At 47.6% G+C, this 21,605-nt stretch overlaps 1 protein-coding gene across 20 annotated transcripts in view; it reads left to right on the top strand.

Annotated features, from left to right (window-relative positions):
- EPB41 (erythrocyte membrane protein band 4.1) overlaps positions 1 to 21,605 on the top strand; it is an 87,936-nt gene that overhangs the window by 62,528 nt on the left and 3,803 nt on the right. For 8 of the 20 annotated variants that reach the window (XM_034069342.1, XM_034069328.1, XM_034069327.1 and 5 more), the window contains 9 exons: positions 627 to 683; positions 806 to 847; positions 1,728 to 1,790; positions 4,445 to 4,624; positions 17,168 to 17,617; positions 18,737 to 18,865; positions 19,938 to 20,039; positions 20,277 to 20,357; positions 21,166 to 21,273. In XM_034069342.1, the coding sequence (XP_033925233.1) occupies positions 627 to 683; positions 806 to 847; positions 1,728 to 1,790; positions 4,445 to 4,624; positions 17,168 to 17,617; positions 18,737 to 18,865; positions 19,938 to 20,039; positions 20,277 to 20,357; positions 21,166 to 21,264 (1,203 nt within the window). In that variant the 3' untranslated portion in view covers positions 21,265 to 21,273. The remainder of the gene's footprint in view (positions 1 to 626; positions 684 to 805; positions 848 to 1,727; positions 1,791 to 4,444; positions 4,625 to 17,167; positions 17,618 to 18,736; positions 18,866 to 19,937; positions 20,040 to 20,276; positions 20,358 to 21,165; positions 21,274 to 21,605) is intronic. The other 12 variants (XM_034069331.1, XM_034069335.1, XM_034069338.1 and 9 more) reach the window with 6 other exon arrangements.

The following is a 21,605-nucleotide window of genomic DNA, read 5'->3' on the forward strand; positions in this document are numbered from 1 at the left end:
AGGAAATTGTGGATTTGACCGTGCCAAATTTACCCCACTTCTCAAAGCAGCTGCATCACTTTTAGCACCCACTGACGTTACTCTGCGTTCGCCTGCAGAGGATTTGGCAATCCAGCTTCCCTAAAACACTTCCCTTAAAGTGTTAAGACACTTGGCTCCCTCCTTGTGGCCCGTAAAAGAGCTGAGTTTGTGACATTAGGCTTGATTTTGTCCATAGTCTTTTCTGACTGACTCTGTGAACATCCTAACCTGTGCATAGCAAATAAAGCTCTGGTTTGGAGAAGCTCTCTGTTGACATGAGCATGTCGCTTTTGGCCTGGATTCCACTGGGAGATCCAGCTGCAAGTGGAATTGGAAAACATTGCCTGGCAAAGCTGTGATGCAAGTGGGAAGCCCTTCTTGGGAAGCACTGGAGAGCACTGGTTCCCAATGCAAATAGGAATTACTGTAGATGTGCTGGTAACTAACAGAGCTGTGGTGTCATTAACTCCTTCCGGAGAGCTGCATGGTGGTTTTTGCATGTTCACCAGTTTCAAAACCAATTCCATGTGGTTTGAAACTAAAGGGGCTCTTGAAACAACTCAACTAACAAGGAATGTTTTTACCAATTTATCTCTCAAACGTAGGTGAGGAAAGCACACACTGAGGTCCCAGCACCCACCACGAATGGTGCCCAGCCCCAGGTTTGTGCTCAGAGCTCAGTTAGGTTGCTCACATGTTATTTTTAAGGTTAAACAGTGAGGTTCAACAGAGTGAAATGAACCAACAACTTTTTTTTTCCTTCCTTATCACTGCCCACCAGCAGCAGCCTGCAGAGAAAGAGGAAGAGCTGATAAGGATGAGGAAGGTTAGCAGTTCTACCCTCTCTCCAAATGAATTTGCCATCTCATTCATGCATCCGTAACCTGTTTAAAAAGACAGTGCTCCACTTTCTTCATGAGCTTTGGGTTGGGGTTTAGTTGTTGTTTTATGAAACTGCAGCTATCATGGAATCATGGAATGGTTTGGGTTGGAAGGGACCTTAAAGCTCACCCAGTTCCAACCCCCTGCCAGGGGCAGGGACCCCTTCCAGTGGAGCAGCTGCTCCAAGCCCCTGTGTCCAACCTGGCCTTGAATCAAATATTTGATTTTAAAATCAATAGCTTTCTGTCCCATTGACAGCCTGATTGCTGAAATGATGCATGTTGAACGTTCAAGAGAATCACTCTTGGGTTGATTGATAAAATTTACCTTCTTTGTAACAAATTCAGGTAGAAACCAAAGAAACTCTTAAGTGTGCATTGCAGGAACTGCAATTAAAAATGCTTTTTAAGTAATAGGGGACATACCCAAGATGGGAAAGGTGGTTCAGGTGTAGTTGCTGTCCACATTGAGGCCATGTAAAGGTTACCCCTCATACACCAGGGTGCACACTGAGTGCTCAGAGGGATGTATGGGGCTCGCCCAGCAAACCTGTGACCTGTCCCTTTGTGGTGAGCACTATAAAGGAAGGCAAAAGCCAAGAGCCCCTTGGGAGCTGTCTCTTTAACAGACTCATTCCATGTCCCTATTGTCCATGAGCAGGCCCCCCCATTGCTGGTGGAGGTGCCCCCACGCTCAGCGCTGCGCTCCCCACCTTCAGTTCACGTTTTAAGTTGCCGATGTAGCGAGCCCACCAGAACAACGTTTTAATTTGTTGTGCTTTTTGTTTGTTTGTTTTGTTCCCCCCTTTTCTTTCATTTTCACAGAAGAGATCAAAGAGGCTAGATGGTGAAAACATTTATATCAGGCATAGCAATTTAATGTTGGAGGTTTGTATGAACTTGAAGCTTTTTTTCAGTTGCGTTTGCCTCGACCTGCATCTGCGCTGAACCTGTTCCTTCCTCTTCTGCTGCTGCCTTTCTTTTTGCATGCTCTTGCATGGAAAACCTTTTGGGGTTGTTTTGAAAGAGGCTTTTGCATGGTGACAGTAAACCTGCCCGTGTGCAGGCGGTCTGCCTTCTACCTCTTCTGACTTTCATTCTCTCATACTTACCAAAATACATGATTGGCAGAGCTGCGTGCTCAGGTCTGCTCTTGGACCCGCTGGGTGCTCACAGTGGCATCAGTCCTAGGGTGGGTGGCACCTGGACAAGTTTCTCCTTGCTTGGAATAAATGATTTTCCAGGGGGAAAAGACAAACCTCAGGATAAGCAGGAGGTGAAACTGGCACCTCTGTGGGGGTCAGGCCACCTTGGTGTTCATGTTGCTTCCGACCGGAGCGAGTCCTCCCTTTAGACATTGCAACCCTTCTCCCAGCACTTGCCTTGTGGCATCACAACACTCCTTGGGCCCCATCCTGCATCAGCACCACGTCCCCTTGGAGCTGACACAGGGACTTAGTGTACCTGTGAGTACCTTGTGAGCAGGCAAGATGCTGGTTTATCCCTCCTGTCTGTACAGCTCTTCCCTTCCCTTTGGGAGCCCTCATCCCTCTGACAGCTTTTCCCTTCGTCTTTGGTTTCACCCAAGCACGGTCTCAGAGCAGACCAGGCCAATCATATATTTTCTTTTCTTTAATAGACCGTGTTATGGGAGATGTTTGTGGCTTCTGATACTCTGTTCCTGTGTTACATGTTTCTACTCCAACTTGCAGCACCAGCAGCTGGTAGGGTTTCCCTGTTGATACCTCTTGAAAGAGCAGTGTACCGATGCCTTCTCCTAACCAGAATCTGGAAAGTTTTGCAGCTTTTGGGTGGGATTTTTCTTTTTTCTCCTATTTTTTGACTGCTGCAACCCAAGCTTTTGGCCATGAGTGAAGAGGCTGCAGCACGACAGGCATTGGAACGCTGTGGATACCATGCCTGTCGCTTTCTTCCAGCCAACTCAAACAGCTCCATCTCCCCAGCCCCAATCAGAGCTTTTTCATTGCTTCCAAACCCTTTTTCCCAATTTCCCCCTTTTGTCACTGCAATACTTGGGGCTAGCATTCAGCCCCTTCCCTCCCCGCTGCCCTTCCCATTGGTTCTGTTGCAGGTGCTCCAGCCCTCCCTAGACCCCAGCAGCTCACCCCCTTTATTCCTTGTGTTCTATTGACTCCATGCATCAGGCAGATGAGTTGTTTCTCAAATGCTTCCAAAGCTGCCACTTGCTTTCATTGAAAGCTCTGTGGTGGATAACCCATGTTCTTACAGAACTGGAGGGAAAGCAGTTATCGCTTCCCGAGCTTGTTCCACAAGATGCTTTCAAGACCCATTGTGGCTCCACGTAGCTCCTCATGGCTTCAGCTTCTCTGCAAACCCTCCCAGGACCACCTCTTGTGCAGTGGTGGATGGCCAAGGTGGTCTTCCTTCTCTCAAGCAGGGTTGTAGGGCTCCTGGACCAAGCTTTACCCTGGAGTCCTCAGCAGGCTCATTTCTGCCTTTTTGTTTGCATTTTTGCTATCCAGCAGGCACTTGGCCTGTGCTTTGAGCCAGGATCGATCCCAAGCTCTTGTTTTACCCCTCAGAACCATGCCAGAAAGAGCAAATGTCCAAGCTGCAGGTATTTGGTGGGGAGACCCTCCTAGAGGGATGCATTTACCCCCCCCTCTTTTAAACTCCATGGACCAAGTAACAACTAAAAGCAGAAAAGTAGTGAAATTCCCCAGTGATGCTTTCACTGACCTTAATTTCTCCCTTTCTAAGCTGCTTTTCAGCATTGTCCAGAAAAGTTGTTGTTTGGCTTCTGCCTATTTTCCGCGAAAGCTTCGCTTTCAACAACCTCTGGTTTGCTTGCAAGGGAAAAGCTGGTTTTAAACAAGTGAAGAGAGCTGACTTGCCTAAAAGGCTGTGCATTTATGCTGTAAACTGGCATCACAGAGCAGAAAGCTGGCTTTTTCCAGGTGAAGCATTTTAGGAAGAGTTTCTCAATGGATGCAGCGTAAAGCAGATTCTCAGATTGATTTGTAATGGGCTATCATCCCATCTTCATGTCAGAAGTCTAAAACCTCCAGTGGTAGCTTCTGGAGGGATGAGATGAGAGTTGGGTGGGAAGGTAGTGAGGGTATTCTGGGTCCAGAGGTAATTCCTGGCAGGATGAAAAAGAAATAGGTAAGAAGGGAATAAAGAAAATTGGGAAAACATTTCCTTTAAACATCAGTTGTATTGATAGCTGTGAATATTCAGACTAGTAGAGGGAAAAGGAAGCAAACCCACCCAATTTAAAGGCATTAAATAACCCAAACATAGTCTTAAAACCAGTCCCATATGGGGGAAACCCCACGAGGTCACACCTCAGCTGCCATCGGGTTTGGTGGGTTGAGTTTATCCCAGTTCATACAAGAGGAAAGGGGAGAGAGGATGCTCCCGTTGTGTGTTTGCAGTGTGAGCCCAGCTGCTGGAGGTCGGCAGTACCTCTGCTGAGCGCAGCTTTGCTAAGCGGCAGCTTAGGCAAGTGCTGGTGTCACCTCCATGTCTCTTCATCTGTCCTGTCCCCTCACTAATAGGATCTAGATAAGACCCAGGAAGAAATCAAGAAGCATCACGCCAACATCAGTGAGCTGAAGAAGAACTTCATGGAGTCCGTCCCGGAGCCTCGGCCGAGTGAATGGGACAAACGTTTGTCCACTCACTCCCCATTCCGAACCCTCAACGTCAACGGGCAGATTCCTACGGGAGCGGATGGAGTGAGTACCTCAGCGGCACGTGGGTCTCGGTGCTCTGCAGTGTTCCAGGGGACAGCTTTGCAGTGGAGGGTTCAGCCTCAGCTCCCCTTAGGTTGTGGTTAGATTGAGTTCTAATGGTTAACTATGACTTTTAACATGCCTGATGGTCTCTGGGAGAAGTGATACTTTAGTCTTAGTATCATAGAAATGGGATCTTTTTGGTAGAAAACAACATAGGAATCCTTCACCTGGTTTTGATCCTGCTTTTCCTACTATTGTCATCCATGATGCTAGTGTTGGCTCAGTGCTCTTTTGAGGACTGCCTTATTCCTGGTGCCAGGGAATGCATCTCCCCCAAATGTGGAAAAAAAAACCCAAAACTCTAAAGAGAATTATTACTTCAGCCATAATACTGCAGATAACCCAGTGGGGAAGCACTGGGATGCTATCCCATTTCCCAAAGTCACTCTGTTCTCCAGTTATAATCCAGCATGTCATTGAGTTTAATCTTGCGTGAGGATCTGCAGGTGCTGCTGTGCTGTGGAGGCTTCAAGAAGACTCCTCAGGTGGCTACAGCAGGGCTGTTCATATGTGATGGGAATCTTTCTCCTTGCAGGAGCAGGGTCTGTAGTAGCTGCGCACATTCATTTTCTCTGCTAATTCCCTAAAAAAAGGTAATTTTTCAAAGAAACCAAGTTGGAGCAGCAGAGCTCTGGGTGCAACTGGTTTCTTGGGGAACAGACAGCTGCTTTGTCTAATATTGGTGTTACTAGCACAGCTTGTGTGTAAAACAGTGCCCGTGGTAATTGGTCTCTGAAACAGTAAATGGGAGTTCTCATTACCTGGCTGTGTGGCAGTTGTGGGTTTTGCTGGTTTAAGCCCAGCTTCTCCCATTCCTGCCCACAGCCCTGCAAATGAGCTGGAGAGGGAGAGACGTTTTACACAGAGATCATCTTGCAGTGGATGGAGGTACAAGGTTTTAATGGCCAAGTTTACTCCAGGCTCCTCAAAGCACTGAGAAAAGCCATTATAATTTCAGGGCCTTTTTTCACCCTACTAGAATCTCCCCCCCCCCCCCCAATGAACCACCCGGGGTTGATCATTACCCTTGGAATTACCCAGTTTAGCACGTGGATGGGTTTTCCTCTTTGCTTGCTGAGCATCAGGGTAAGTTCTGCAGGAACATGGGTAGCAGAGTGCTGCAGAGCTGCTCACGCTGCTGTTGGGTGTAGGGATGTGCAGGTGGGACAGAGCAGGAGCTCCCAAGCTCCACAACTGCACTTCAAGAATGATGTTCTTGGATGTTAGGAAGAGTTTCTTCCAAGGTGACCACATTGTGAGGCCCTGGGGGCTTCTCTTCACAGTAACTGGATGGTTTGGGCCTTCCCCATCTGAGGTCTGTGGCAATGCACCAATTGGTGGCAGCCTTGGATTTGCATTTCTGGAAACACCTTCTTAATCTGATCCCCTCTGAAGTGGGCTTGCTCTGAGGTGGAGGTGGACACTTCCTGCTGTGAGCATCCAGAAATGCATCTTCACCAGGCAGCTGCTGGGCTGGGGTTTTTCCTTCACCTGCACATGTTTAAGGATGGGAAATGATGATGCAAAGCAATCCTGTTTCTCCTGATCATGGTGGTATCTTCCCCCTGCAATAGTGACCAAGGGGTGTTCTGCCAGGGGCTGCTTTTCTGCTGTTCCTAGATGTTTTATGGCACAACAACTGAACCTTAACACGCTTTATGTGTCCAGGTCAAGAAAGTCACTGTCCTATCTTCTGAGAGACAGGTTGGTGGGCTTGAGGTAAAGCTGCTGTTCTGATATGTGCTTCTGAACCAGACTTTTGCTATTGCGATGGCACCAAAGCAAAAACTCAACAGCAGCTGCTGGATAACACTTTCTTTCTTTTGGCTACATGAAGTAGTTTCATAACTCACACCGAGAGGACTTCTGCACTGCTGCAGCTTTTGCAGCTTTCAATTCTGCTTCTTTTGGTGCATGGCTGGTTGGAAAAACAAGCTGCATGAAAGATATAACCGTGTACTCGGCGAGCAAAGCAATGATGAAAGTTTAACTGTACCCTGTTCTTTTTATGTTGTCTTTCTTTCTGTTTTTCTTTTGTTTTAATGATCATGTTACTCTTGCATTTTATATTTTCTTTTGCTGCCCAGTCTCCCGGCTACTTTCTCCCTAATACTCATCACTTAGGGGTGTGCAAAGAACCAGTCCCAAAATACCGTCCTGATCAAAGGAGGTTAGCTCAGCTCAGAGAGCTTAGAGCCAAGTTCTTCCTCTCCTAGGTACGCTTGGGTCTGACCAGGTCTGGCAAACTAAAGGGATGGAGAGTTACTGAAAAGCTACATTTCCCACAACCTTTTCTGTCTTCAGTGGAAGCACTGGAGCCCTTGCTTGAGCCTGTGGTGATTTACTTAGTCTGGGCTTTTACATTCTTTTGACTCCAGAAACTAAAGTGCAAAAGAGCAAACTGGAAGGAGGTTGCAGAGCTCCCACTGCCATCCTGCAGCTGTGTGCTCAGCATTTCTAAGCTGAGCAGTTTTCCACTTGTTCCAGTAGGGTTTTCAAATGAATGACTTTGATACTCTCACCAGAACTTTGACAAAGCTTTTTGTACCTGCACTGCAGTCTGGATGCTCAGTGACACTGAACAAAGGCTGCTTTTTAAGAGCCCTGTAGAGTAGGTGGCTATCAGAGACCACGTTTTGTATTCCACCACTTCTATTCCTAACTCCTCACGTTTTTTCTCAGCCATTTCAATTCCAAACGCTTCAGTGGGTTTCAAGCACACGCTTTTCTGGGAAAGCAGGTGTAGATCATGGTCACGATCCAGATGTTTGTGTCAAAACACACATGATCCTGATGCAGATGTTCATGAGCTCTGCAGAGAGGACTGGGCTTTGCAGCTCTAAGGCTGGTGCAGCCCAAGCCACCAGCAGCTCTGCTCTCCTGGGCAGTTCATTTTTACATTGAGAAGGCTTTCCTAATGCTTTGCACACCTCCAAGTATCCTTTTGGGCACTTTCCATCTGTCATTTTTGTTCATCTCTCTCTGTCTCTCTTGATCTTCTACCACGAAAGCAGACACGGGAGCGTCCTCTGTTAGTACAGGATGAAGACAAACTAAAAAAGCAGGAGATACCTACTGAGACAGCCTTTGCCCGGCAAGCAAGTGAAGAAACTCTTCCAAAGGTTTCTATTCCAATCCCTGAAGAGCAGAAAGCACTCAAAAAGTGTCAGCTGTACTCTAGCATTTTTCCTTCTCCACGTATTCCCTTTATGATGTCCTTTCTCCTGGTCATAGCACTGACTGTTTGGTGGCTGCTCTTTCTCTGAGTGGCAACAGGGTCATGTTGAAACCTCAAGACCAAAGCTCCTGAATGTCTTGGCCATAGCCTCTGCTGCATCTTCCTTGTCCTGGTCTTTGCTCTCCGTAGCTCACTGTCCCGGGAAGGGGACACCCCACGAGCGTTGTGTTAATCCTGCTGTGTGTCGTATGTAGATGTGATTGGGGCCTGGCAGGAGTGGTCATGGATTGCCAGGTCCATTGGGAAGTTTCCTGCTCTGTAATTGTACAATGTGCTCCCAGTTGCTATAAGAGGCCAGACGGGGAGTGTAGATACACGCCAGGAGATGCTTCAGCCCCTGTAGACATCACATAGGCATTGCTGAAGACTTGCTTTTAAGGTTTCAGTGTAAGGTATTCACAAGAAGGACGTTTGATACTGGTCCAAAAGCAGCTTTACAGCAATCTGCTGAATCTAATCCATAACCACTCCTTTTCTAGGCAACTAAGATTGGTTTAAATAAGAAGTGTTGATTCTCAATGCTGTTAGTGTTAACTTAGAGACAGGAACAGGCAGCTTCTCATTTTCCTGGTGGGGGAAGCCTTTTGCAAAGCACCACAGCTCCCCCCTATCCATTTATTCTCATTTCCAAGGACGTACATCATGTTATAGGAAAAAACCCATTGCAAAGATGTATTTATTGTAAAGAAATGGCTCATTTTTCTGAACCTGGTGGTCTCGGTGCACTCCAGATGTGTTTTATTTCATTTGTGTGAACTAACTGACGCATGTTTGCTTAGGTCACAGGAGTGGAGTAACCTGCTCTTAGGTACGTCTCCTCTGTTAGCATGACTTTACCACATCAGGACACACTTCTAATGTTACAGCCATTGATTGTTTTGACTTCTCTCAACGGAACCGTTGCATGCTGCTTGTTGTTTATTGCCTACAAATGTAAATGTCTGGATGATGCTTTACCCTGGTTGAGCTGGGCTGAGCAGAACTGCTTTGTGAGCTGGAGGGAAGATGGGACTTTGGGTCTAAAGGGTTTCTTTTCTGTATATAGTAATTATGGGACTGAGCTGAGCCAAGTGCTTCTTCTTTTGTAGTAATCTGCTTTCTCTTGCCTACTCCAGAGGGTTGGTATAGACACAATTCTGAGAACAGCCACCAGTGCCATCAGTGTTGGCAGCTGCTCCAGCAGCACTGAAGAGAAAGGAGTAGATGTTTACTACAGGGACTAAAATGTGTGAATATATATAAATACATGTATTTATAACCCTTTCTAGATCTGTATCCATGTGAACAGTGTTACTTAGGAAGCTTACAGGAAAAAGACATAAGGCACATGCAGCACGTGCTGTCTGATCTGAAGGACCGTGGTGTATCACGGACCACTTGAGCTGCCTCTCTCTTCACTTAGTGTACAGGTTGAGGCTCTCTAAATGCTGTCTCAGAAACTTTAGGTTGCATGTGAACCCCATTGTTGTAATCTCACAGGAATCCTCCCAATTCCTCTTGTAACCTGCTCCGATGAGTTCACCAGTTTGTGCCTTTAGGACTTTTGTTTTTTGAGGATGCTGATTTTTCCCTTGGAAAGTATTCTTCTCTTTTTAATACACTGCCTTTAATACAGAGTCTTCCTCTTTCAGCAGTGGGAAGTGTAGGAGTCACTGGGTTGTTGTGCAGGCAATGGATGGATGGTGCTGCATCCTTAGAGTGTGCTTGGACTCTGGCAAGCTTGGTGTGACTGTCTTAAGAAAGGTGGGAGAGGAGAGGAGGGGAAGGATGCTGAGGTGCCAGAAGATGGGGTTTGGAAGAAGCCGAGGGGATGCTTCTGGCTGGAATTCCCTGCCTCAATCTCCTTCCCCAGATTGGAACAGACATGATGAAAACCAGGGAGTATTCCTTTTCCTCAGCCTGGCGTGGAGAGGGAAGGGACAGGAGGTGGTTGGATCTCTCTCTGTCCATTTTCTGTCCATATTTCCTGGAGAAGAGCAGCTTAAACACACTCCTGCTCCCTTTCCAAGCCATTGCTCGGATTAGCTGCCATGTGGCTGCTGTGAGCAGTTAGGTTGCTGCATGCTGTCGTTGTGATCCGATGACAAGTACTTTGAAGCCATACCAGTGACTTCTGCAAAGCCATGATTTCTGTAGCTCTACCAGTTCCAAAGGACCTGAAGTCTGAATATCTTTGCCCAGAGCCCGATTTAAACATAGTGCTCAGGGTATCTTATCCCAGAGTGGTGGAAGATGTGCTCTGTTGCTTAAACTCAATTCTTCAACTTCTTTATTAAGGTGGTCTCTCTCTTTTTCTGATTTCAATCTTGAGATAAGGCTGGTTTTCATCAGCAAAAAACCTTTGAGACTTTACACTCTGAGGATGCTCAGGAACATTTTTGGGATTTATAGAACACTTATCACTGCAGAGTATAAAGAACCTGAACAAATGCTTTATATTTCTATGGCAGTTTAGAGGCCAGTTATCGACATTCATCTGGGTGGTTATGATCTCTCCTGACAGAGAGAGCCCAAAGCTTGTCAGGAGCAGAAACCTAATCTGGTTGACACCACAGTGATGTGCCCATTGTGCTCCAGCCCCTTTGCTTGTCACTCCTCTGCTTTCTTTCAGTCTGTATGTCATACATGTCAATGCTGTGCTGGTTCAGTCCTGGTTTCACCCCTTTCCCTGGATGCCTGCGCAGGATGCGGTGCTGAAAGAAGGGGTTTCGGGATGCCTGTGTTGTACAGGAGACGTGATTTGCTCTAGCTGTGTTTAAGGGCAGAGCTCTCAGGGTGCTGGTAAAGGAACCAACACATGTTCTTAGCTCCCTTTTGCCTTAGGAACAAACCTGCTGCAAAACCCCAGCTGCCTGCCCTGACAACATCACTGACCCCAGGCATTGTTCGGATGTGGCCAGTGCAGTGCCCATCTGCAGGTGATGCCAAACTGTGTGATCCCTTCCAAGGGAAGCTGGTAGTGTCCACAGCAAATAACCTCATCCAGGTTGGCATGAGAAATCCTCATTTTCCATGCCACCTGCTGCAGAAAATGATGTCAGACTTCTCCAGCAGTTCTGATGTTGATTAGACTTCCCCAGTGTTCTGTGGTGTGGATGCTTGGCTGCAGCGAGGCTCTTTGGTGCTCCTGTGTGGATCCAGTTAGTGGCTGTCAAGGCTTCATTGTTTTCCATCACAAAGTTGGTGTTGGCTCTGTGCTCACTTTCTGAACCTTCCTACCCTGATATCTCATCCCAGTGCCAGATAAACCACAGAGTATCTCATGCTTTCATGCTTTAGGAAGGGGTGGATGTTAGTATTTTGAAGCAAGTATGCCAGAGCCAACAGCTTGAAACTTGGATTCAGCTTTGAGGTTGAGTTGGGTCTTGCAATGCAGGTGATGATCATTGGTGATACTCAAGGTGTGCATAAACCAACATCCCTCTTTCCTTTGCTGTTATTAAAAGTGAACAGATAAAGGAGGGTATTGGCTGCATCTCCTGCCACGTGCTGCTTTGCCTGGTGGGTCACCAGAAGATGAGCTGAGGGCTCTCTATGGGCAGCTCGGTTTGGGGTATGGAGTTAAGCTAAGACCAGCTCTTCTCCCTTGCAGTCTGTGCAGAAGCTAGTGGTGAGCCTAAAGAGCAGGTATTCAGTACTTCCTATCCTGGAATAATGAGGATGAGGTGGATTTCCTCAGCATGGCAGCAAGGGAGTAGGTTGTGTTTGCAGGGAGGAGGTAGGGCTGGCCTTGTCCAACCTTGAGAAGGTTATGGGGCTCCTCGAGAGGGTTATGGGCAAGTGTCTTTTATTTCACATAAAGGTCAGTAATTTGGCACTCTGAGAATTATTCCACTGGTTTGTTGGATTTTTGTGAGCTGATGGCTCCTGTTCTGACCTGCAGAACGAGGGAGGATGCTCTCTGGGGAAAAATATCCCAAGGAAGGCTTATAGACTCATTTGGAATCTCTTTGGTCTGTACTTACTAGGGGGTGGCCCTGGAGAATCCAGCAGTGGTGGTTTCTCTTGTGTCCCTGTTTGCTTCTAGCTTGGTTTATGAAGCTGGAGAGAAGGGACCAGCCTCGGGTTGTGCCACTTTGGGATCTTCTAGCAGTGATACATGGTTGTGCTGGATGGGTCTGTGGGGACTAAAACCACTTTCTTTTTTACCTGAACTGCTCTCTTTTGAAACACTTCTTCGGTTTTGTATTTTTTCTCAGATTTTTCTTTGTAAATATGTACATTTATCCTTAATAAATGTTATTGCAAATCAGATTCTTCTTTCCCCTGCTTATTAACAAAACTGCTATATACAACCTGCACTAACGACTTCTTTGGACAACCCCTCAGTGCTGTTTTCCCTAACCAGCAGCTGTAAGACCCCAAGTCATTACTGGTGGCTTTCAGGGTGTTGGGGCTGCTGGATGCTCTCTGCTGTGGGAGAGGGGGCACACAAGGCTCCAGCTGTAAGCAGTGCATGCTCTCAAACTGGCCAGAATAATTTGACTGTAGCACTCCGTTACCTTAGAGCAGCTCCAGTGCCTAAAGGGGCCCCAGGAAACCTGGAGAGGGGCTTGGGACAAGGGCCTGGAGGGACAGGCCAAGGGGAATGGCTTGAACCTGCCCGAGGGGAGACTGAGCTGAGCTCTGAGGCAGAAGCTGTTCCCTGTGAGGGTGCTGAGGCGCTGGCACAGGGTGCCCAGAGAAGCTGTGGCTGCCCCATCCCTGGCAGTGTTCAAGGCCAGGTTGGACACAGGGGCTTGGAGCAGCTGCTCCAGTGGAAGGGGTCCCTGCCTGTGGCAGGGGTTGGAGCTGGAGGAGCTTTAAGGTCCCTTCAACCCAAACATGATGAGCCTGGCGCCAGAGTGGAGCTGTAACTTTAGTTATGAAATCAGCAGCACAAGAGTGATGTCAGTTGTGAACCCTGATGGTGTCCCCACTCCTTTTACCTGCTGTTGCTGCTGCACCAAACCGGAGGTGGTTTTGCAATGCCATTAGCAGTTCTTCCTCTGCAAAGGGAATCTGGAATAAGAAGCAATTCATCCGAGGATACCTGCTCCACAGAGGGATGGGAAATGGATCAGGGTGGATGGGAAGAGGAATCCTATTGCTCATCAACCTTATTTTAACGATTTAAGTATCGATCTCAAGGCTGTTTCATGTTGCCAAGTATTTGATGCAGTGCATTGGAGGTGGCTGCTGTGTATCGTGTAATATCCTGGGATTCTTGTTCATGGCAGCAAGTTAATCTTGTAAGCTTGTGGCATGCTGAATATTTTCTAGCCTTACTCTTAACTTTGGCCAAATTCAGGTTTATCCTTCTCTTGCCTGGCTAAGCTGGTCAGGCTGTTGGGATCAGATCAGTGGCAATTAAAACACCATCCACAAATGTGAATCCATAGGTAATGGCCATCATTTTCAAATGCCAGGGGTTGTTGAATGCTTTCTAAACTCTTCTATCTTTAAGGCAAAGCAGTTCGATAAGGTATGGCACATACTGTAAATTAAGGCTCTCTTGTCTTCTGCTTTATAATACTTTTTATCCAAGTGCTTTGACAGCCTCAGTTGAACTGGGAGTTCTCACTGGTGAGTGTGGACACCATCTACATGTGCGTCCGTAGACGGTCATGCAGAGCCTGTTAGCTTCTGTGATACTTGTTGGGGATAACCTAATAACACATGGCAATGTTAATGACTGGAAAAGAAGGGGACTGGGAGGCACTAATCAACTGGAATTCCATAGAATCATAGGATCAACCAGGTTGGAACATCAAGAGCATCAAACCCAACCTTCACTCCAGCACTGCCAGGGCTAAACCATGGCTATTACTACCATTTCATATGGTAGTTGTAGGAGAGTGCACTGTAGTGTCATTTTTAATCCAGTTTTAGCACAAGTCCTTGGTGACTGGCAGTTTGACGTTGTTTTAGCATCCTTAAGTTTGCTGCAGGATAGGAGTCTGATTTGGGATGAGGAGAACGGGATGTTTCAGCATGGGCTGCAGAAAACAGGCATTCATCTGGCAGCGCAGCTGGTTCATAGGAATATATCCTGATCCAAACCAGGAAACATACCAAGACATTGATACCAAATCACTTTTTAAGGAACATAAATCCTTTTGCTCACTGGTACCAGCCAAGCCATTAAGCCTGTTATTAATTTATCCCCAGTCTGAATTATTGTGTGTCACTTATTACACTGCAATGCTTAAGCTGTATCCTCAGCATTCGGCAGCATCAGGTGCACAAAGGTTTGCATTTAGCAGGGGGGATGTTTCAGTTGCATTCTTGTCCCGGTCCATGTGTTTCATCAGGGGGCATCACATCCTGTGCTGTATTTTCTTGACCCTGTGTATGGCTTGTGTGGGATGGAGGCGTCGCTGGTTTGAGTCTGGAGCTCTGGAAGTGGGAAGTTTTGCAGGGCAGGAACTCGCAGGGTCTCAAGGAGAGCTTGGAACTCTGCAAGCCTGAGCCCTCCAAACAGGAATGCTGCATTTGCAAGGGAAAATAAATCATGATAAGATCACAATTTGGAACAGATGTTCAAATTCCTGAAGGGGGGGGGTGGTGCTATTTGGGTTATTTTGTGGTTTTTCTTAAAAGCTAATATTTCTAGCCTGCATTCAAACGTGTTTTAAATACAGGACCAACCACAGTTGTGTTCTTTAAAAAAGCAATGTGTGTCAATAGATGAGTTTCTGTAGAAGCAAACACCTTCCAGTGAATCTTGTTACTGATGGAATAGCAAAGCAAGGAAAAAAGTGCTTCTGATCACTTGATCTTATCAGGATTTCATCCTGGCTTCACAGCCTGCATGCTTGTTGCTGCACTTCGCTCTACTGATACCACTCTATATATGTATGCTCTAGGCTTCATTTAAGCTTTTCCCTCCCTTTATGCTTTTACCATACAAGATACTTCCAAAATGCACATTATTTTTCCTCTGGGAAGTTGTTCTGACTGTACCAATGTTTGTCTCTCAGCTAGATCTGCCTTTGTGTGGCTGCCTAATCTGCTTTGTTCTGTGATTCTTCCTCTTGGTGGAGTCATGCCCCGGCTGTCACATAAGGACATCTTGCTCCTAAGGCAGTTCCCATTAAACCGCAGAAGATGTTTTGTGTCTTCTCAAGATCCCACAATGAGTTTGCAAGAGTTAGCATAAGGAAACATCAGTCTGTAAATTCAGGTTTTAAAGCAAGATGAAGACATGGGTGTTCAAAGCCAACCACCTCCACTCCTGGTCTGTGGAATACTGCAGTGTACTATCTTGTATTAGGCAAAATGAGGGTGGGATCTGGATAGACCTTTGGCAGAGCACATACAGAAGAGGTTTTGATCAGAAATAACACATCCCTATGTGTGCAGTGTGACCTGACTGTCGCAGTCCTCATCACTGTCCCTACACTCCTGGTAAATGCATTTTCCTAAGCAGTATCCCAAGAACTTAAGCCCAAGAGGCTGGAAATCCTAATGGATAGAAATCTTGCAGGTAATCTCTGCAATATAAAGAAGCAGGGAGCTGAGAAACACCCGAGAGGAACAGTGGAAAGAGTAATTTCTTTAAAAGATACTAAAATAAGCATCTATTTGTTCCTCTATAAAGCAGCTCCTATTCTTTAACTCACTATTGAACTGGGCCATTAGATGAGGTCAATCAGGGTGAAAGCCTCTGATGTACAATAAATACATTGTACTGAATAACCCCCAGGCTTCAGACCTCCCATTTTAAGCACAAATTACAGGTTTTTGGTTGCCCAGAGACTCCTTGGAGTACAAAGTGAAGCAGCAGTCTCTGTTCATCTTTATCCCACCCCCAGAATTAGAACCCCAGCTGACAAAAAATGGACTTGCCATGGCTTTTATGAAGATTAAATTGCTGTTTTTTTGGATGAACAGAGATGTTATTTCTGTCCAGAGTTACCAGAAATCAGCCCTAAGGTTAATTATTAAGAAGAAATATGAATAGCATTGATTAAGCAGTATCCTAAGTGGGTTTTTTTCCTCCTTTTCCCCTGATGCTGCATGATGTGACAACTTCAAGATGTCTAATATTGTAGGTGACCATAACTGCTTATTCTGCCTTCCTTGAAGGCAACTTTCCATGTCAGTAATGAGAGAAGCACAGTTTCTAGCCCAGGGCAGGGCTGTAGCCATCACTCACTGCTGATGACTGAAATGCTGCTGCTCTATGAAATATTTATCACTTAGGTATTGGGGCAAAGAGCTGGGTTTTTGCTAAACCTTCCTATTGTGTTCATGTTTGAACTCTTTTCCTCTGCCACCGTTGCTTCCCTCCTGGCTAGAGATGTAAGAAGACCTAGTTGAGACCTTGCTAATGAGCTGAACAGGGAGCAAGAGAGCACCAGCCTTGGTTAAACTGGCTTGACACGCTCTTCCCAAGCATCTCAGGTGCTCCGGACACACTCCTTGCTTCTGCAGGGCTGACTTGCTTCATTACGTGCCTGCTCTCCATCACAAGGGCCAGTTATGTTGGCCCTCCAGGAGGTTTAACTGCTGCAAAGGTGTCTATATGCCAACTGCTTTTGGCTTAAAGTATGTTACGATGAGGTCGGTAGTGCCAAATAAATGGTCAAGTGCAGCTTGCTGGGCTATAAACAGTAGCGTGGTGGCCATGGGTCAGCACACATCAGTGTGAACGTCTGGCTTTCCAGCTTAAAGACACATTCCTTTAGTCCTCAGCCGAAGGGGTTTGTGCTGAGTGACTTGAACTGGTTTGCCTTGAGGAAATCAGGCAGATGCCTTTAGGTGACCAGATTTCATCGCCAGGGAGCACAGGCAGATTATCCTGCACAGTTACTCAGGGCTTATTCTTTTAACCTCCACATGCAATTTAAAACACACCATAAAGTATGGTTTTGGTGTAGTATTGTGATGGAAAGTGTGAGGTTTGGATGTGCACAAGTCCCCACTTCCTACACCGAAATCATTCCTGTTTCCAAGCTGGGTAAAAAGTGTTTAGCAGTGATTCTTCCTGCAGGTGCAGTTAAGGTGTTAATTCCTTAAACATCAGGAGAGGGGATTATTCATGTGCCAGGAAGCTGTGCCAGTAAATGCCATGGATACACCACATAACACAGAGGTCTTCAGGCTTTCCAGTGTCCAAACCCACTGCTGTTGCATGCCTTACTGGAGATGTGATATATAAGAAACTGATGTTTTGCCTTTATGCTTCATGACCTCCTGTTCTCCCTAACGCTCTTTCTCTTTCTCTCCCTGGCCTTTTTTGTGTATTCATTTCCTTTTAGACAATGAGTGACTTTGTCTCCAGAGAGGATGTGGCTGCAGTGCCAGAGAGGAGCAGTATTAACACTGGCGTGGCATGGGAGGGCTCAAAGCGGTCGGTAGCTTGTAGTGAGACCCCGGTGCCACCTGCCTCCGAGCCTTCTCCCAGCCAGGACTTTGGTGCTTCCTCCCTAAGCAGCGAGGAGGAGCAGGAGGAGGAGGTGGCTTCCAGCCTCCCCGCGAGCGAGGAGGACCTGAGATGTGCAAAGGGGCTTTGTGCGGATGTGGAGAAGGACTCGGAGCTCTCAGAGCTGGAGCCCCCCACCAGCCCTGCACCTCCCCAGCAGCCCTGGGCAGGAGAGGAGGAGGTAGCAGAGGAAGGTGAAGACAGATTTGCCTTTAGAGAGCTAAATGGCGAGTGTCACGACTCGGATGCTAATACCGGGCTGCCCGCAGTCATTCGCTGCTTCCAGGTAGTGAGCCCAGCGCCTGCCTCCCTGCACCCCCTTTGGAGTGGGACCCAAACACTGCAGCAAGCAGATGCCATGGATCCAGAGAGGAATTGTGTGGGCTTGGCCTCATGCTTGGAGCTGATCAGCCGGTTGACCTCCTACAGCCAGTGCACACAAGCCCCACTCAATTTGTCTTCGCATGAAATGGCCATGGCGCAATGCCCTTTGCCTTTCTGTGCTCAAAGCATCCTGTTGCATCCCCCAAAAGGGGAATATTTAGGCTCCAAAGGCATGTAATTTTAGTTCCTTGAGGTTTTTGCCATCTCTGGCTGTGCCAGGGGCTGAGCCTTAGCACAGCAGAGCAAATTCGAAGTGCTGTCAAACACACTTCTACATCATGAACATGGACCTTGATGTCCCCTTCCTGCTCCCCACCACGGGAGGTATTTTTGCCTGCTTCAGTGTTGGTATGAATTGCTTCTGGTTAAATAGATGCCCACTTCCCCTGCTAACAACCACAGTGGCATCTCTCAGGTTTGGGAATGGTGAGCAGCAATCAAGCCCTCGGGGAAAACACTGTGGGTCTGAACTAACCCTGTCGTCTGGTGGATGATTCTCAGGTGGTGGAACAACTGATTTCTCTTTCCCCCCTCCCCATTTCTCTTTCGAGACATCCCATGTCTGTTTTGTCTGACATTGATTTAATAAAAGTTCAAGACCTAGGATCTGATGAGGAATTGTGCTGATACAGTGTTCCGCTTGCAGTCAGGAGGAAGCTTCTCAGCTGGGAGCAAGTCTCTTACTTGCCCAAGGGTTGTGTTAATCTTGACGTGGTCATCAGTAGATGAAGGTCATCAGTGGAGCCAGTTTCTTTGTGGTGTTGTGACACACTGGTTAAACCCTTCATGCCTCGCTTGGGCTGACCTGAGGGTGTTGGAGAAGGTCTGAAGGGTTTGATCCTCACCCATGATCTCTGCCCTCTGAGCAGTGTGTTATCTTAGAGACTTAAACCCAAAGATCTCCAGGCTCACCTTGGTTCCCACAGTGCTTTTATCAGATCAGTGTCAGAACATTTGCCAGGAGCACTGTCACGGGGTGGAAATGAGTGTTCATGGTGATGTTTTTAACCCTGTCTCGCAGCCACCGCTAGTGAAGACACAGACTGTCACCATCTCCGACGTGTCCAGTGCTGTCAAAAGCGAAATTCCCACAAAAGAAGTCCCCATTGTCCACACGGAGACCAAGACCATCACCTACGAAGCTGCACAGGTAAGGTGTGTTCTGATTCATTTTCCAGGGGCTTAAGTCCAGTGTGCTCAGGCAGCCAAGAAGCCCCCAGCATCCTGGCCTGGATCAGCACCAGTGCGGCAGCAGGGCCAGGGCAGTGGTTGTGCCTCTGTGCTGGGCACTGGTGAAGCTGCATCTCGAATCCTGTGTTCAGCTCTGGGCCCCTCACTACAAGAGAGACCTTGAGGTGCTGGAGAGGGGCCAGAGAAGGGAATGGAGCTGATGCAGGGCCTGGAGCACAAGAGAGATGGGGAACGGCTGAGGGAGCTGGGGGGTTCAGATGGAGAAGGCTCAGGGGGGACCTGATGGCTCCCTACAAGTGCCTGCAGGAGGATGGAGCCAGGAGGGGTTGGGCTCTGCTCCCAAGGAACAAGGGATGGGACAAGAGGAAACGGCCTCAAGCTGCACCAGGGCAGGTTTAGATGGAGCTGAGGAACAATTCCTGCCCCAAAGGGATGCTCAGGAGCACAGGAGGTGTTCAGAGATGCCCGCTCTGTGTGGTGGTGAGCATCACCCTGTTTGTCAGTGGGTCACTAGGGAAATAGAGGAGGTTTGCTCTTTTACTGCTGTTACCATTTTTAACAGGGAAATGAAAAGGAAAAGCGTGTCTCCAGGGAGAATGCTGGCTTGTGACGTGCCATGAGATCCCTTCCAGTCTGTGGGAAATGGTCCCACCTTGTGGTAGTTCCAGATATAGTCCTGCTGCCATACTGGGGGTGCTGCACAGCATTCCTTAGTGATGCACTGTGAGGGAGACATGGCCAGGATGCGTTAGCAAGGACGAGTCTTAGGTTTTTCAGCAGGCCTTGGCAGGTCGAGTTGTGCAGGATGGGAACCAAGTGACCAGCTGTAGATGTTCCTACTTCACCAACTGCCTGGACTTCCATTGGCAGAGGTCCTCTGGGGTGATTCTCTGGATCATTCCAAGGGCTGGCCCGTGGTCCATGACGGAGAGGAGTTTCTGTCCCCAGATTGCATTGCTCTTTTGATGTGGAGCCCCTGCTTCAGCCCATGTAGCCCACAGATGCTGATGGCCTGTTCTTCTGTCCCACAGACAGATGGTGGCAATGGAGATTTAGACCCTGGCATCCTGCTGACTGCTCAGACCATCACTTCGGAGACCACCAGCAGCACCACCACCACCCAGATCACAAAGGTAACAGCACGGGAACACAGTGGAACATACCAAGCTCTTCCCTGGCTCACTTAGAAGAAAATGAGTATTTGACAGCTTTCCTTTGAGCAGTGGCAGTTTCCCCATGGTGCTGCTGCTGTGGTATGACGGCAGGGGTTGGGAATGCTATTTTTGCACCAGCCTTTAGGCGGGCAGCCCCCGTGCACTCCAGTTCCTTTTGCTTCCTAAGACTGACAGTAGTTTTCCCTTTTGTACTAGACTGTGAAAGGTGGCATTTCGGAGACGCGGATTGAAAAGAGGATTGTCATCACAGGAGATGCAGATGTAGACCACGACCAGGTAGGAGTTTGGATGTGGTCCAGAAGAGCTTCTGAGAGCTGGCATGAGTTAGACACTGAGGCTGCCTTGAGGACAGCTCCACCGGGAAACAGCCAAGGGGAATTTCACTGGGGTAGAAATAAAACTTCAGGATGGGTTTCAGCACTAAATCCCTTTCTGACAGTTTGCAGCAGCAGAGCTGGGCCAGCAGAGCTCAGCTCTGTTCCAAAGCTGGTGTTGGCAGCAAAGTTCTGATCCCGGAATTGTTCTGGACAAATGCAAAAAAACCCACAAAAAAGGTGAAATATGATTTTTTCCTTGAGATCTGCATGAATTTGCTGATACCTTTGAAGCATTATTGCTGCTGTAGAGTGCCAGCAGTCATTTCATAGCACTTCTGCACCTTCATTAAATCTTATCAGCTTTATATGAAACCTTCCTGCTGAGTCAGGCTCATTGGCCTGGGGCGTGTGTGGGAAGGGATGATTTTGTCATCAGAGAATTCTACTTTGAATTTGATTTTAGTGGCAAGTATCATGGGGCAGGAGAACATCTGAACAAGGACTAGCTTATTCATTCCAAGAGATGTGTGAGAAGGTCTGCAATGGGCTCATCACACTCGCTCTCTGAATTGCTCTCATCCATCTCCTACCCTGGGGCAGGGGAGGGATGTGATGTATTGTTGGAAAACAGCTTTTCCTGTCAGTGATCATGGAATGCCACCCACAAACTGCAGCTGGAGTCACCTTTTCTCTCCCCAGAATTAGAAGTAGTCTCTTCTGCCCCTGAGGACCATTGGTGTCGTGCTCTGAAATGTGGTCTTTTTCAGGTCCTAGCACAGGCCATCAAAGCAGCAAAGGAGCAGCACCCGGACATGTCAGTGACCAAAGTGGTTGTGCACCAGGAGACGGAGATTGCAGAGGAGTAGCAAGGCTGTGTAAGTAGGGAGACCCCAGACAGTGAGGGATGGGTGCAAGGGAGGTTTGGCTAAATATGGTCAAAGTTTAAATTCACTTATTATTGTTAGCTGCTGAGTCCTGCTCAGGCTGCTCTATGAAATGATTTAAGGCTGATGAAACAGTCACAGACTAATCCTGCTGTGGAAGTGAGCCAGAATTGTCTAAAACAAGCTGCATGGCTCCGTGATGAAGCTGCTTTGCCTTCAATGCACCAGCAGCATGCCGAGATACAGGTTTCACATAGACCCCTGCCTCTATCGTGGATCCCAAGCTCCTGGCTGGTCTGGAAAGTTCCCTTCTCTGCAGTTCT

The sequence above is a fragment of the Melopsittacus undulatus genome, chromosome 14 (assembly GCF_012275295.1).
Source record: "Melopsittacus undulatus isolate bMelUnd1 chromosome 14, bMelUnd1.mat.Z, whole genome shotgun sequence".
NCBI lineage: Eukaryota > Metazoa > Chordata > Aves > Psittaciformes > Psittaculidae > Melopsittacus > Melopsittacus undulatus.